General features: G+C 38.5%; 1 protein-coding gene across 1 annotated transcript in view; it reads right to left on the minus strand.

Moving 5' to 3' along the window:
* The window catches only part of SERINC2 (serine incorporator 2), a 42503-nt gene extending 32512 nt beyond the window's left edge, over positions 1–9991 (minus strand). Inside the window, exons 1-2 of the mRNA XM_075195883.1 lie at positions 9887–9991; positions 383–544 (exon numbers count right to left, since the gene is read on the minus strand). Coding sequence (XP_075051984.1) covers positions 383–544; positions 9887–9925 — 201 coding nt within the window. The 5' untranslated portion in view covers positions 9926–9991. The remainder of the gene's footprint in view (positions 1–382; positions 545–9886) is intronic.
* Positions 9992–16035: the final 6044 nt, after the last annotated feature.

Consider the following 16035-nt stretch of genomic DNA (forward strand, 5'->3'; position numbering starts at 1 on the left):
TTAACAGACAAGGCAGACACTTGTTAACACAGTAATAATAGTTCTGTCTCTCTCTCAGTCCTCACACAAAAATGAGATGAGCAGGGTAAAACTTAGAGACAAAGTTAGTGTTTTGATAACATAGATTACATTAGGTCCTCATGCTTTCATGACAGTGATCAATGTTTGGAAGCCATTGCTATTGGATCAAAGTGTTGCATCGTATTCAGCCATATATTATAATTCAAGTGGCATATACAGGAACATGTTGGACATTTAAAATAAGCAATTAGGAATTACGCGGCAATGTGTGAGAGCCTATTTGTGCAAGACAGCTCCTACTTTACAACATTGTTAGGAGTTAAAATACCTCATAACCTCTTTCAACAGGAATTATATGTACCTTTTTAAGTCCGTCTTCCACTCCAGGTATGATCATTATGCAGGCCACAAGCGTTCCGAGAAGGAGGAAGATGGAGAATGTCAGCCTTGTTACAGTTGAATTCTTGGTAGACGGACAACATCCACAGAGGAGGCATGGTGCGGTACCACATAGACAGGAAGCCTATAGAACAGAGAAAGAATTAGTGGGATAGATCCTGACATATATAGTGGTAGAAAAAATAAATAAGATACTAGTAAGGTTCAGAAAAATTCAGAAAGAAGATTGGAACTAGCTACTAGAGCAGTAATGCATTTAGAAAGCAGGAGATGTTCTGTAGCATAAATATGAGCTTTCAGAGGGGTGAATGACAACCAACTGTTGCACAGGCATAAGAGGCCTCAGGAAGGGGGAAGGATTTCAAGGCACAAAAAAAGGTTTGTGTGAAGCAAAGCCAAGAGGATTTCAGGCATAATGAAAACTACAGCATAGAGCAGAGTTATCCAACTACCTCCTTAAAGTTTTTATTTATTTATTTTTATTTATTATTTTTTTTAAACTATCCACATAAAAATGTATCAATAAGACTGTCAGATATATATTTAATTTATAAAATAATTTTTTATTGAAAGCCACTCATGTAGCATACACAACGAAATCATAACAATAAGTGGAAGCCATTGCAAAATACATCACATTCAATGATAAGAGAATAGCATTCAAAATAATCCCTAAAGTTTGAATGACACTTAGAAGTTTAGAATGAATAATTCAACTTTGAAAACAATTTCTTATCATCTATTAGAGCGAGCCCCAATGAACTCCAGGTAATGAAAATAATTCAAAGTCGGTTACAGTGGGATATCCATTATCTATCATAAATGCTAACAGCATTTGGGCATACATAAGTGGGGGTAAAATATAAGGGAAGAGGGGAGAAGGGATGAATTTAGTAGGGATAGCTCCGGATCAGAGGCCAAAGCAGCCCAGTCCTAGGGTCTAACATAGTCAGACCTAAACACATTTAATAATCAAACAATTTAAGATTTGTATGGACCTATACAGCTCAGTCAGTGAAGTTTAACCAACTGTACCATATAGCACAATAATCATTATTTAATTTAGGGAAAATTCTTAAAACACAGTAGGAGATCTTTCAGTGTTAATTTCTCTGGATCCACCTCTGCTCCGCTTCCTTTATCAGTTGGAGTACCACAAGGCTTAGTCCTAGGTCCTCTGCTATTCTCCATCTACACCACTTCTCTTGGAAAACTAATAAGCTCTTTTGGATTTCAGTATCATCTCTGATCTTTCACCATCTGTGTTGTCTCGCGTTACTGACTGTCTTTCTGCCATTTCATCTTGGATGTCTTCTCGCCAACTCAAACTCAATCTTTCAAAATTAATAATATTCCCACCCAAAAACAGAAGCTTCCTGCCTGACATTTCAATTTCTGTTGATAACATGACCATAAATCCCACCCCGCAAGCTCGTTGCCTAGGTGTAATCCTTGACTCACAACTGTCATTTATCCCCCACATCAACTCTAAATCATGTTACATACACCTAAAGAACATTTCCAGAATACGCACATATCTGACACAAGACACCGCAAAAACATTAATTCATGCACTCATCTCCCGCATCGACTATTGCAATTCCCTCCTTACTGGTCTTCCCAAAGTCAGACTTGAACCCCTACAATCTATTTTGCACGCAGCGGCTAGATTGATTTTCCTTTCTAACCGTTTTCCTCTGCTGAGCCACTCTGTCAGTCTCTACATTGGCTGCCTGTATTTCAACGAATCCAATATAAAATTCTTCTACTAACATACAAGGCCATCAACAAAATTGCACCGACATACATTTCCTTTTACTGGTCTCGAAATATCTCCCCAATCGACACCTCCGTTCTGCACAAGATCTACGTCTCTCCTCCACTCTCATCACATCCTCCCATTCTCGGTTACAGGATTTTTTCCGGGCTGCACCTACTTTGTGGAATTCCCTCCCACACACAATAAGACTTTCCTCTAGTCTTCAAACCTTCAAGCGTTCACTGAAAACCCACCTCTTCAGACAAGGTTATGATATTCCTCAGCCACCATCTTAATTTCCCTAGATTATCCTATTACCATCTTCTACACAGCTAACGCAAGACAACAACCCTCTGACCAACACTGCAACACACACACCCCACTCAATACTTTTACCTTTGCGTTCTATCTGGTCCATTGTGCAATATGATGTAGCACATGCCCTTGTGTTTTTTAACTCCCATTGTCCTATAGATTGTAAGCTTGCGAGCAGGGTTCTCTTACCTCTCTGTCTGTATGTATTACCCAGTATTGTTTTAGCAATGTTTGTTCCCAATTGTAAAGCGCTACGGAATTTGCTGGCGCTATATAAATAAATGTTGATGATGATGATGAGATGGGTGCATGACAAAAGTATTGATGAAATTGTGCAGAATATAAACAAATACACAGCTAGAAAATGATCAACACAGTAGTTGATCCAATATGAATGGTTGCTATATGCATAGATCAAAGAAATACAAAGCGTTACAATAACTTTTACATCATCATCATCATTTATTTATATAGCTCCAACATATTCCGTAGCGCTTTACAATTGGGGACAAACACAGTAAACTAATAAACAAACTGGATAAAACAGACAAAGGTGAGAAGGCCCTGCTCGCAAGCTTACAATCTATGGGGTAACAATTCTGCTCACCATACTTGCCAATCAAGCCCTCCAAAACTGATCAAGTAATGGTTGGAGCCCCACAGAAAGGCTCTTCACAAAATACATGCATGTTACATGCAGAGGGGGGGGTAATGTCAGTTACCAAAAAGATGTTATTTGTTCCACAGAGGACAGGCTATTAAAGCGTTCTAAACACAAGTTTTTATACTGCTGACCGAATCAACTTACTGTGACTTTTTTTAGCTCTAGGGGTAAATGTAAATGTTTAATGGCAAAACTTGGCTTTAAAGACATTGCAGTTTTAAATATACCCTGCAAAGTCACCGAATATCGTCCAGTTGCAAAATCTGCAGTTTAATACAATTGCCTCCCAGTCTTAACTACAGGATTTAGGGGGGCGCTGACGCGGCCGCATCGCGTGTCATGTGATGCGGCCGCCTGTGCATTCAGTTTATGCGGAGGGCACCGCTTGTATCCACGGGGGGGAGGTTGGCCCAAACACCGATTATACTGAGCGGCCCGGTGGGCTGATGCCCCCCTCCCCAGCCCGCCCCTGACAAGATTTATGGTGCCCACATACTAAGAATTCGACTTGTCACTTTCGAAGGTTCAAATAATCCAACAAATGTATAGTTTATGGCCCATTCTAGTTATCCAATATCTGATCACACTAGATTTAATTCAGCATGATGAAAAGTCAGGATAGCCCATAACCCCCATTAGCACATCTAAGGCCTTTGTGTATGTACAAACTGCTCACAAATATGATTGGATTGTAATGTGTGGCCAACATTACTATTCTAGAAACCAGCAGTAACAAGTACATATAAATACAAACACCTAAAATATTAAGTATAAATGTTATATGTATTTATGTACACATTTAGGTCCTTTGGAATAAACCACATGAGGCCGGACCACACTTGAATGTAGATTTAAGTGAACAATAAACATTCTGGTATTCAACCACTACTAAGACCATGTACCATCCACACACAAATTCAGCATCTTACAAAGCCAATTAAAAATGGACAAATTATATTTCAAAGAACAATAATCTCACACAACATAGCTCCATCTGGCCAGTAAACAGCCTATTCTACTGACCCATATTTTGAGAGCAAGAGACAGTAGGTCAATGTAGCATAGAAAAATCTGGAACCATTATGTAAAAAAATATTTGGATAAAGATATTAGATAAATGTGACCTTTTGACTTCCACTATAAGTAAATTATACAGGACAGACAGAATATATTATCCCGTATATTATATCCAAATTAGGCTATGTCCACACAGACATTTTTATTAAGCATGACAAGAACATACCTACAACATCCAAGAAAAACATTTTTATGAATGTATAATTACGTCAAGAGTGGCACAGACATAATAAATATTAGCTTGTTTGCACTTATTCTAATGACCACTTTGATAAAGAACTGCTTTAAAAAGTTTTTGTCCCTGCTATGTCACAAACTTACTTTCTTCCTGAATTTCTGCAACCTTAACTTGTGATGATATGAATGAGCCAATATTATATTACTAATTAGCCAGGTTTCTGGGTGTGGTGAACAGTGCTGGAAATGTGATACTTACGCAATGTCACTAGTACACCAAAGTAATGAACACATATGGAAACAACTGGTAGGTTAATTGGCTGCTAACAAATTGACCCTAGTGTGTGTGTGTGTGTGTGTGTGTGTGAATTTATACTGTAAGCCCTAATGGGGCAGGGACGGATGTGAGCGAGTTCTCTGTACAGCGCTGTGGAATTAGTGGCGCTATATAAATAAATGGTGATGATATGGGAAGAGCAATAGCTCACATACGAAACAAAGAACTAATTTTTCAGGAGACTGGGAGTACCGAACATTATTACCACTACTCCCCACTGGTTCAAACAACATTATTTCCAGTTCAGTTAAGACACAGGATTACTAATAGGTTTAATAGATTAACGCATTATGTATGAAAAATAGTGAAATTCATGTCCAAATATGTTCTTCCTGGCCACTGTGCTAGTAGGCAGAGATGGAGAAATGCCAATATATCTACAAAAATCTTTGTGTCCTTTTCCATAAATAGTATACAGAAATATGTAAACAGTATATGCTACATACAGTGTATAAAGAAAATATTATGTCCATGAGGGGCAGGCTGGGCTGGGGGCAGGGAGGCATCTGCCCTCCATGCCAGTCCCTTAGGTAGCTACCTTGGGCTCGGTCACTGGGACACCTGCATTTTTTTCCTTTAAAATGTTCCCAATAGGCTGCCGTGTGAAATCTTGCCCCCCAGGGTAAAATTTGACAGACCTAACCTGCCTATGTATATGTGTTCACATTTTCTCTCTCACACACACACAGAAAATAAAGATAAATAAGTGTTCAGTGGGTGATATCTGTCAGACCTTTGTTAGATTCATATGAATATTTTTAAAATAGAGCATTCTGGAGTGCACCCATTCTACAGCATTCACCAAACACTAAAACAGGAACATAGTTTTTTTACCTACTCATAGTGCTGTCATCACTACTATTAATATAGGGGAAGTTGTGTGGATTAATGCACCTTGAAGCTTAACAGCATACTTCCTACATAAAGTATTTGTTCTTAGGATATTTTCATAGTGGTTTTCCATTTTGAAATAAATATTTTCATATTGAGGAGCGAGTACAATTACATTCCTTTGCCTATTCAGTTAAAGTAAGATATTGCCTAGAAACCAACCCCTGTTTGTCTGTGGGTGAATTCACACTGAGGAGAAATAGTTCTACTCTACAGAAAGTAGTGGCCTGTCCAGTAAGCATCAGGTCCAGTCTGGGTTTTTTCTGGCTAATGAACATGATTCCTGTCCTTGAGTGGCAATCCTGCATACCATGTACCAACTCTAAACTAGTGTGGCATGAAAACTTGTTGCCTACATGCACATTATTATGCCTTACTTTAAGAAAGAGCTTCATGACAGCTCAGTCAATTTGTAGAATGGATACATGTCAGTATATGCTATCCATTTATCCCTTTCAAAGATATCAATGGATGTTTCTAAAGAGATTATTTACAATTATATTTGAAAGTCCTCTTTTGATGCATACGGGTGGTATGTACATATAAGCCACATCAGGGAAGAGCTAGCCGTAAGCATTATTCACCTTTTTGATTAAGTGTAAATTCTGCATCAACAAAAGTACTGGCTGCAGGAAATTAGGGATCATTTAATTACACTAAGTATACTTCAGTAAAAAGTCCATTTTAATTTTTTAATAAACTTGTATACGATTTAAGGGAGATTGACATCACAAATCTCTCAACAATGACTGATCAACAGCACCTAATAACATCCCTTGAAAACCGTCATATACTTTACTCCAATTAGTGTGTTCTAAGTAGTCTATGTGGGTTATTCACATCTCGCAGTTCTGAGTCCTTCTTCCAACTCTCCTGTCTCATCTATCTCAGGGTAGATCCCTATCCTTATTGTGCTGATGTACGGCATTATAGTTTATAGCCTAATTTTATGACTATAGTTTTGCATTTACATGTATAGTAGTTCCCTAATAACAAGTTACAATGCTGTGCCTCTGTACTTAATTTTTAGAAGAATCATCAGAGCTTTTCTACATTCCCTGGTAGGTGGGGGATAGAGAAAAAAAAATTGTAAAAAAGAACATGGTTTGTCTCACAGATTCAGCTGAAAGCCAGGAGCCATATGAGGTGTATGACCGCAGGGACCAATAAAATGCCACAGTTGCAGGTTCAAGCAGTTGCTTGTATACCTTACACCCCACTCCACATCAAAGTGGTGTTCAAAAAATACTGGTTGCTGCTATAGTACCCAAAACAGTGAAAACGGTTTCAGCAGTCTTATATAAGCACGTAATAAAACACGCGTGAATAGTTTTTAAAACAGGGACATCGCGCAAAATCTTTATCAATCGCCAGCGATAACCCTCACAGCTGGTAAGATATACATGGAAGAGCCTATTTAAAAAGTACCACTGCAATACCCATTCTGTCATCATCTTCGGTTGGAGATAACAGATCCAGAAACATGGCACAACAATAAAGTTAACCTCTAGTATCGCTCAGCTGCAGTCGACAGGAAAACGTTGACACCCCCAGAGAGTCCATAAGTGACTACTCCATTGCATCTTTGTTCAGTGACTTCCCAAGTGGTTTCTAAAAAAAGATAAGTCAGTTGTTGAATTTTTATTATTCTCTGGTCACATTGACGCTTTTTTTTTCTTGATATATCGATCTGTACTCCCAGGAATTTCAGCTGTTGAGACAGTGCAAGATGACTCTTGTTGAAGTTTATGATCCCAGTTATGCCTCTCTAAAAACGTTGAGTGTCTTGGTTTTGGCACTGTGTTCTGATTTTCCTATTATCAGAACATAATCTGGAATATCTGCCAAACTGTAAAAACATACATTGGAAAAGGTATCCCATGCTGAAGAATGTGAGGAAACGATGATGTTGAGACAGCTGGAACGTGAATATAGGCATCCTGTAGCTTTAAATCATCTTCTTCTACTTTTAAAACATTTCTCAATGTTCCTATCCATAGGATATTTAGAGGAGCAGTGTTCCCCCAGCATCTATTTCCCAGGTGCTCCACCCTGCTGTTTTTACTTTCCACCCAGCTCCTGGAGCCCAACAGAGTCCTAATATAATAGAATAAACCATTATGTCTCCTATTATAACAAGCACTATGTGAGTACTACAACCATCAATATATATTCGTCTGAAGATTATTCCTTGTACTTTTAACCATTTGAAATGTCCGAAAGGTATTTCTTTGGACACAAAATATTTCCTCATCTAATTCATTGGATGAGGAAATACTTTTTATAAGCATAATAAAATAGTAGTGTTGTACATATAGCACATCATGCAAAATAACTTCTGCTGAGTCTGACCACTGTTAATGGCGAGTTTATTTATATTCTATGCTGTAATAGTCAACACTGATACTGTGCACCTTTGGGCGATATTCATGAAGTGCCCTTCTGACGGATAGCGTGTGTGTGATTTTATATATTTCACACACATGTATATATATATATATACACACATATATATACACACATATATTATACATATATTGAGAATACTACACCATCTCTGGTTTATTTGCTTTCTTTGTTATATGGTTGGAAGCCCTTGAAGTCCTGGGATTGGATACCCACCCGGGATCACCATACAGATAAGCATCAATTGCTCTTATATTTGGTACACAGAAAATTATTACCTTGAGTATTGGACATTATTTGTACATACTGTACTATTGGACGCCCTGTCCCTTCTTGTGTCCTAGATAGATAGATATACACACACATAAATAGTTTAACACTACAATTTATAAAAGTAACCCCTTTTTCTGAATATATAACATGCCATCATCTTTTCTTGCCTCATTACTTTCAAATTTAATAAATATGGCAGCCCAGTCCGTCAGCAAAGTATGCACTCACTAAATGCACAATGCTACATCTAGATGCACTAAGGCCTTACACAACAGGTGCGTTTTGTTTTTAAATCACACCACTTATAACTGCTCCGGTGATTTTATAACATTGAAAATTATATGGAAAATTTCATGCTGAAAACAAAGATGTATAGTATATCGTTTTTATTCTATTTTCAATGGAAAGAAAAGTTAACAGGTATATTTTAAAGGACAGCTTGCTATAATGTAATAGCAAAAATATGAGTTAGCACTTGGTGGGAGGGGTTATGAAAAAGGCACTAAGACTCCAGTTGTCCTACGTGAAATTCGGTCAGATTACTGTTTTACGTTCTTGAAAAAAAAAAATTGAGTGGGTACCATGTCATTTGAATTTGGATTTTGTAGTCCTCATTTCGTAAATGTATCTAATTTCCTAAAAGGAAAATCATTAAAAAGGAACACCAATTGTAAAGAAGTATATTAAATATTTCAGAACGGACCCATTGTTCACAACACCAGGTTCCTCATGAGCATTTCTGAACGTTGCTTTCTGCTGGCACAACAGACCTTGCAGTATTAAAAACATGATTACATGCACACCAGCCCATAAGGCAGATAAAGAGGTGTGTTTGTGCAATTTGCATAGTATTCGCAAGGATCTAAAGATCCGCAGGAATTGGAATACTTACTGTGTAAACTACAGGATGCAATTTACACTTGCCAGTTTTAATACACACATCTTTTAAATGTATTTGTTACCCAAGTCTGATTAAATGCAATTTGATGGCACAACATACTGAAGTTTGCCTTTGGGGAAAAAAAAACCTTAATAAAAATGTAACAAAATAAAAAAAAATAAAGATGGAATTATTCAACTTATACAAACACTTCACACAAAACATTCATCTTATAAACAAAACATGTCTAATATATACATCGTTTTAAATATACATTTTGTTTCCTGATCATCAAATGCACATATGTATATGTTGTAAATAACAGTTAAATTAACATTGATATTATTAGTACAAATTAATTATGTTTTTATTCAAAACTAAAATATCATAAACACATTTATATACCTATATGGACTAAACATAAGTCTCTCATGTCTTCTAGCAACATGCAATTTTAATTGCGGCAAGGCTATCTTCTTTTACATGTCCGCAATCATGATCAAGTATAGAAACAATATATATAGACTGACGTTCTGCATGTATTCAGTGTCAGCTATTATTGCAATGAAACTCGAGTCCACACCAGATGACGAGTCGAGACAAGAATAGGTAGACGGGAGAAACCCCAAAACGTACAGAAATGCCTACATGAAGTATAGATATAAGTATCAGAACAGAGTTACTTACACAACTCAGCAGCGAGCACACTCCCAGGCACGCACCCATGTTAGGAGGCAACAAAAACTCTGCCACACTGGGCGCTTTCCATAAGATCTATAAACGCCGGCTCCGCCCAGTGTAACAGGCTCCCCATACACTGGCTGCAATCTCGGGTCTTCGGGAGTTTCCGTTAACTTTCGGCTTCTTGTACTTTTTACAACCCATTTCATTTGCATCTTTGTGGCTGCATTTTATGTTCTGTTTTGCAAAGTTTGTTAATTAGAATAAGATTAATAACTGTGTTTATTTTACTTATGTAACACTTCATATAAAAGAATATTGATACAAAAGAAAACAATTTCTGACAAACTGCGTTTTGTTATCGTTATTAGTCAGGTATAAAAATACTTGAATGCATTGTTTATTTCTTTTAAGTATAATGAAATGTGTTAAGAGTGGGTTTGCTGGGTCTTGGAATGTTTTTTTTAATACTTTGAAGATTTTAGAAAACAAAATACATATAGGTTTGATATACAATGTGTATAAAAATATGTGACACCGTGTACAATCTACTGGACAAAGGGGCCTTAAAAATGTATGCAGACACAGTTAGAGATGGCTGGACTTTAGACCAGCTCTACCCAGGGGCGGACTTATTTATTTATTGGACAATTTAGTGTCCCACCCCCTTTTCCACTCCTAGCAGTGTGCAGCAGCAGGCAGCACACCCCTGCTGGGGGCAGTGGCGCACGCAGGGGGGGTTTCCGGGTCTCCAGAAACCCCTCCCCTCTGCTAAAAAAGTGCCCTATATAGCGGCACTGTACTATACAGCAGCCACGGCGCTGTTAAAGAAGCGTACGCTTCTGCTGTATAGTACAGTGCTGCCTAAACGGAGCTGCTGCACATGCGCGGCAGCTCTCTCGCTTTTTTTTTTTTGTGGAGGGAAAACCCCCACTTAAAAATGCTCCGTGCGCCCCTGGCGGGAGGGGCAATTGCCTCCTCTGGATCCGCCACTTCCTCCCTCATCATCTTATCAAAAATGAGAGAAATTAGAAAGATGTACAAAGAAGTGTCATGAGTGAGATCAAGTGTCACTGCTCTTGCCATCTCTGTTCCTATTCAAGTGAACTCCATGGCCTCCTTTGGTGGCAGCCACTGATGCCACAATTTCTGAAAAATGAGGATCCAAGTCATACATGCCAACTTTCAAAACTTCAGTCATGCGACAGGGGGTAGGAGGGGGCGTGGTGACATTGTTGCGTCACCATAGCCCCGCCCCACTATAAAATGCCAAAATTTGCGGCATTGAATGGTGAGGACGCTGCTTAATGAAGTGATTAAGCCCCGCCCTCGCCATTCCATGCAGTGAATTTCAGCAAATATGGGAGATTTGCCTACTCTTCCGGGAGTCCAGGAGGACTCCCCGAACTTCAGGAGCCTCCCAGGAATTCCGGGAGAGTAGGCAAGTATGCTCCATATCCAACAGTGAGTATGAGGCTGAACAAATATACAGAGCTCGCAGCTAATCTGAGTTAGCATCAGGGTGCAGAGTGCAGTACAAAAGCAAAAGCGTTCTCCAGAACCAGAAGTGGACAAAGGTTCAGTTAATATAAATGGTGAAGGACAGTCATGTTTGCAAGCAACTGACAGTCTTAAGATTTTAACAAGGACTAGTTCATGTTTCCTGTCTCCACCTTCCACCATCTCTACTCCTTCCAACACCATCAGTGGCTGCACAGAAATGAGAGCCACCAACAGCTGTTTTAATAATGGGGGCTGATAATGTTGCTGCCTTACGGCAACCACACACACTTTCCCCACCAAAAGCTTGTTATTGTTATTGTTATTTGTTATAGTTATTCCGCTACTTTATGTATCAGTTGTTCCCTACACCTCTTTGACTGTTAGCTCAATTGGACAGGGACATCTTTATCTTTTATTTCATGCCATTGCATGTTATCTATCTGTATCACGATCCCCTTAACGTACAGCGCTGCATAGTATGTTGCCTCTTTATAAATAAGAAAATAATAATATAATAAGGAATTAGCAGCTCTATTGATATATCACAACATCAACAAAATTAACACCACAATAAAATCTCAGAAACCATCCGGGGCATCTGGCCCCGACAGATACCATGGCCTACTACAAAACATTTGTTAACATTCCTCTGCCTAAGCCGACCCGCTTCCTTAACAAAATTATGAAAGGAGAGCTGTTCCAAGCGAACACCACATATGCCAATTTTATTGTATGCCCTACAAACTGCACCAACTACAATGCTATTATTTTTCTAAATACCAAATAAGAGAGTATTAGAGAACAGAGTAAACTGGAAGCAACCCTATTTAGTAAAACCAGATGTTTTATATCCGGTTTTACCAAGAAGTTAGCCCTAAATCTTCTACAGCTTAGCTTAAACTGCAGGTAATTTAGAGATTTCAAACCACCACACTTTGCTAGCGGTTTGAGTTTTCATCCTCCAAACTGCAGGACAGTAAATCCTACAATTTGGAGCTGAAACCCACAGGCAGTGTATGGAGATTTGCAAAGTAGCAAAAAAACCTGCAGTTTAATAAATGTTCTCTTTGGTGATTTGATCTTTAACACTCTTCCCACACCATAACCCCGCCATCCATCACTTTCACCTTATAATCTTTGTACAATTTTAAAGATTTCCTGTTATTCATTATTCCCTTCTGGGTGTACAATGTAATCAGGCCTCACTATATGTATCTTTTAATTGATATTCATATGTTCAATGGTCCTCCACATTTACCATGTTATATTATATAATAATATAAATAAAGTTAAAAACATGTTTCAACAATACTATGCAGTATAATTTCTACCTTTACATTGTTATATACATTTTGTTTATAATTTAGGTGATAGTACCCCTATATAGACCTTTACATTATTGAGAGATATCTATTTGTATTAGCTTAAATAATACATTTTAAGGTGTCTAGGTACTAACAAATAACACACCCATATCCCACAGTTACCAGGGCAGTCCTGTTATTTGTTTGCATAGTATTAAACAATGGAAATACTTACTTGAAATGTTCGTTTTCTATGAATCCATTGGTCTGATAAACCTGGACTACACTTTACTGATATGGATTCCTATAATTCTTTTAATACATCTGCTATGGGAAAGAAGGTATAGATATAGGCATAATTGGTTTGACCAGGTAACAATCAGGGTCTGTTAGTGAAAATGTGAGCCTCATGTTTGCAGTGTCACTCATGCTGTTGCTGTTAGGAAGGGTGTGTTTAAAAGTGGAGTAAAAGCACAGCATTGACTCATTCACCTGAGCAGCGTGAGTCACCTATAAACCTGTCAGACCGGTTAGTGTACAATTAAAATTAAATTGTGGTTAATTAACATAGTGGGCATGTCTGTCTGATTCCTAAACATACATACACTGATACCAAATGACCTACACGTCATGTGATGGAAATTGCAGTTTCAATGCTTTAAGGAAACAAAATAATTTCAGGTAAGGCTAGTTCCTTCCTAACACAGTATGTTGCAGTGACCGCCCTACATGCGGCCTGTGAATCAGACTAAGCATTTTTCTGGCTCCTGCCTCCGGCTCCTAGAGAACCTCCATATGCAAAACATGGCATTAATGTACAGATGTATTTACAATTTAAATGAAGCAATTCCCTTTTGAAAGTTTGGACAGCGTAGATATATGCCAACACACTGGCAAGAAACCAAGTAGAATAGGCAAGGATTATTCTAAACTAGGGTTCCTGTTATTTTGTAGCATAAACACCAATTGCCGAATTCATACTGAAAAAACAATAGATTTCTGCAGTTATCCGTCATTTTCCAGAAAGTTCCAAACCCAAGAAAGATGGAAACCTGCTACACAAATTAATATGGAACAGAATTCCAAGGACAGTGCAGGACAAGACAGGGCATTTTTTTTAACTGTAATTTAGTATATATTAGCAGGTCCTCAGCAAAAGGTACCATACTTAACTTGTATATATAACTCTGTCTACCTTACAGCAGATAGATTTCACCTGGTGGGGTCTCTGGCTATCATGATTTTGGTTATAAATCCATATTACCAATTCTTCTTAATTCCCAGAGTATGCAATCTATTGGTTAAGGTGCATTTAGATAGTATTAACAACAAAAAAAGCAAGAGTCAACTTTTATCTAGCTTTTATCAAAACAAAATAGATATTTCTAAATTCTCCTGAAAACACTAATTAATTCTAAAAATAAACATAAAATGTTGGAGATCGTGTCCCTTTAAGGGTAATAAAGCTCACAATTCGCAATGCAGGATGTTGAAGAGGTGTGCTGTTTAACAGTGTGTTGTATCATCACATTGCAAAACCATATTCTCATATCCAGCTAGTGGATCATGTGTTCTATTTTTTGGCATCTTGAGGTCACAGTCTGCAGTGTTACCACAACAAATTAGGGAAGTATGAACAGCAATATAATGAGCTTTGTATATTTTTGAACACCGCATAAGCCACAATATATCCAGGGACAAGGTTGACACAAAACTTCAGCCTACCACCCCTCCTCCCCCTTTAACCGCTTCCCAGCCCCTCACACACTTGACTTTTATAAAGCAAAAATAATAACCCTTACCTCCTCCTGAGTGACTAACAAGGCTTCAGCAAAATGTCCAGATACACAGATATCCTAATGCAGTGATGGCTGATGCTGAACGCTGTCCAGGCTCCACTGCTGCCCAGGGACAAATGCAGGGGGAGCTTCTAAATGTTAGACACTTTTTTTGTGATTTGTTTGAGTAATTGTCTATGTATTATGCACTTTTGAAGGCACTGCAAAATGCCTGCATACTTGAAGAATACATAAAACGTGTCTATTTTAATTATTAATGTACTATTTCAGAGAATAAAAATAAATATTTGCATGAAAATCTCTACTTTGTATTGCTACCAATGTTTGGATATGGTGGTGTTTTAATGTACAGGCCCCAACAACATTATAACACCACCATATCAAAACATGCCACCAGAGTACCCCCATATGCCCTTCACTATGCCATGTATCCCTTACATGCCGTCCATTGTACCAGATGTCCCTCCACATGCCATCTACTGTATCAGTTTCCCAATAAACACCTTCCACTGTACCAGGTCTCCCCACATGCCATCTAGTGTTCAGCCATCTTATGCCACTCACAATTTCCACAGTTACTAATACTGTGTCCTCCACATGTTATCAATTGTGCCAGGTGTCCCTACATACCACTCATTGTGACAGGTCACATGCTACCCAGTGGCTCAGCCACATTATTATACCACTCACACACATTACACCAATACTACCCCCACCCCTCTCCCTACCCATTACACCAATACTACCCCCACCCCTCTCCCTACCCATTACACCAATACCACCCCCACCACTCTCCCCAAACATTACACCAATACCACCTCGACCTCTCTCCCCACACATTGCACCAATATCATCTCATCCCTCTTGTTACACCAATACCACCTCCACCTCTCTTCCCACACATTACATAAAATACACCCCCGCCATTCTCCTCACACATTACACCAATAGCACCATGTCATGGGCAAGCTAATTTGTAGGCATATAAAATTGCAAATATGGGTTTGTGAATTAATTCCTAGTAATAGCTTGATATGGCTCAGGGATTAAAACTTTCAAACTGAAACTATATCAATGTGTCCCTTTGGTTATGTTAAACTTCTCTGTTCTCCCCAGATGGTGCTTGTAGATAAGAACCTAGACCCATGGGTACGAATGAGCACCTTGTCCATTTATGGTGGGTCGCAAAAGTTGAAGACTTTGAAATATCTCTTTAAAGACAGTGATATGCACCAAACTCAGACAACTTAACTGCTGAGCCTGACAGCTATGTTATATGTTAATGGACAAGGCACACAGGAACATATCATATCATCTTTTCTCCAATATCGTACTTGCAGGAGGGATGTGTGGTATACAGATGAAGGGGAACTTATGACCTGTTGTGTGGAGGTAAATTCATGTTTGTAAGCCATTCTGGTGAGAAGTTTGGACAAGCTACTTAAAACTCATCTTAGAAGATGTTGTCAACAGAAGTCATAAAACCCTTGCATTTACACAGACTTTGTCACGAATACTCACCTCTCCTTGTTCCGTCGGACCCGGAAGC

Source organism: Mixophyes fleayi, chromosome 2, assembly GCF_038048845.1.
Source record: "Mixophyes fleayi isolate aMixFle1 chromosome 2, aMixFle1.hap1, whole genome shotgun sequence".
Lineage (NCBI taxonomy): Eukaryota > Metazoa > Chordata > Amphibia > Anura > Limnodynastidae > Mixophyes > Mixophyes fleayi.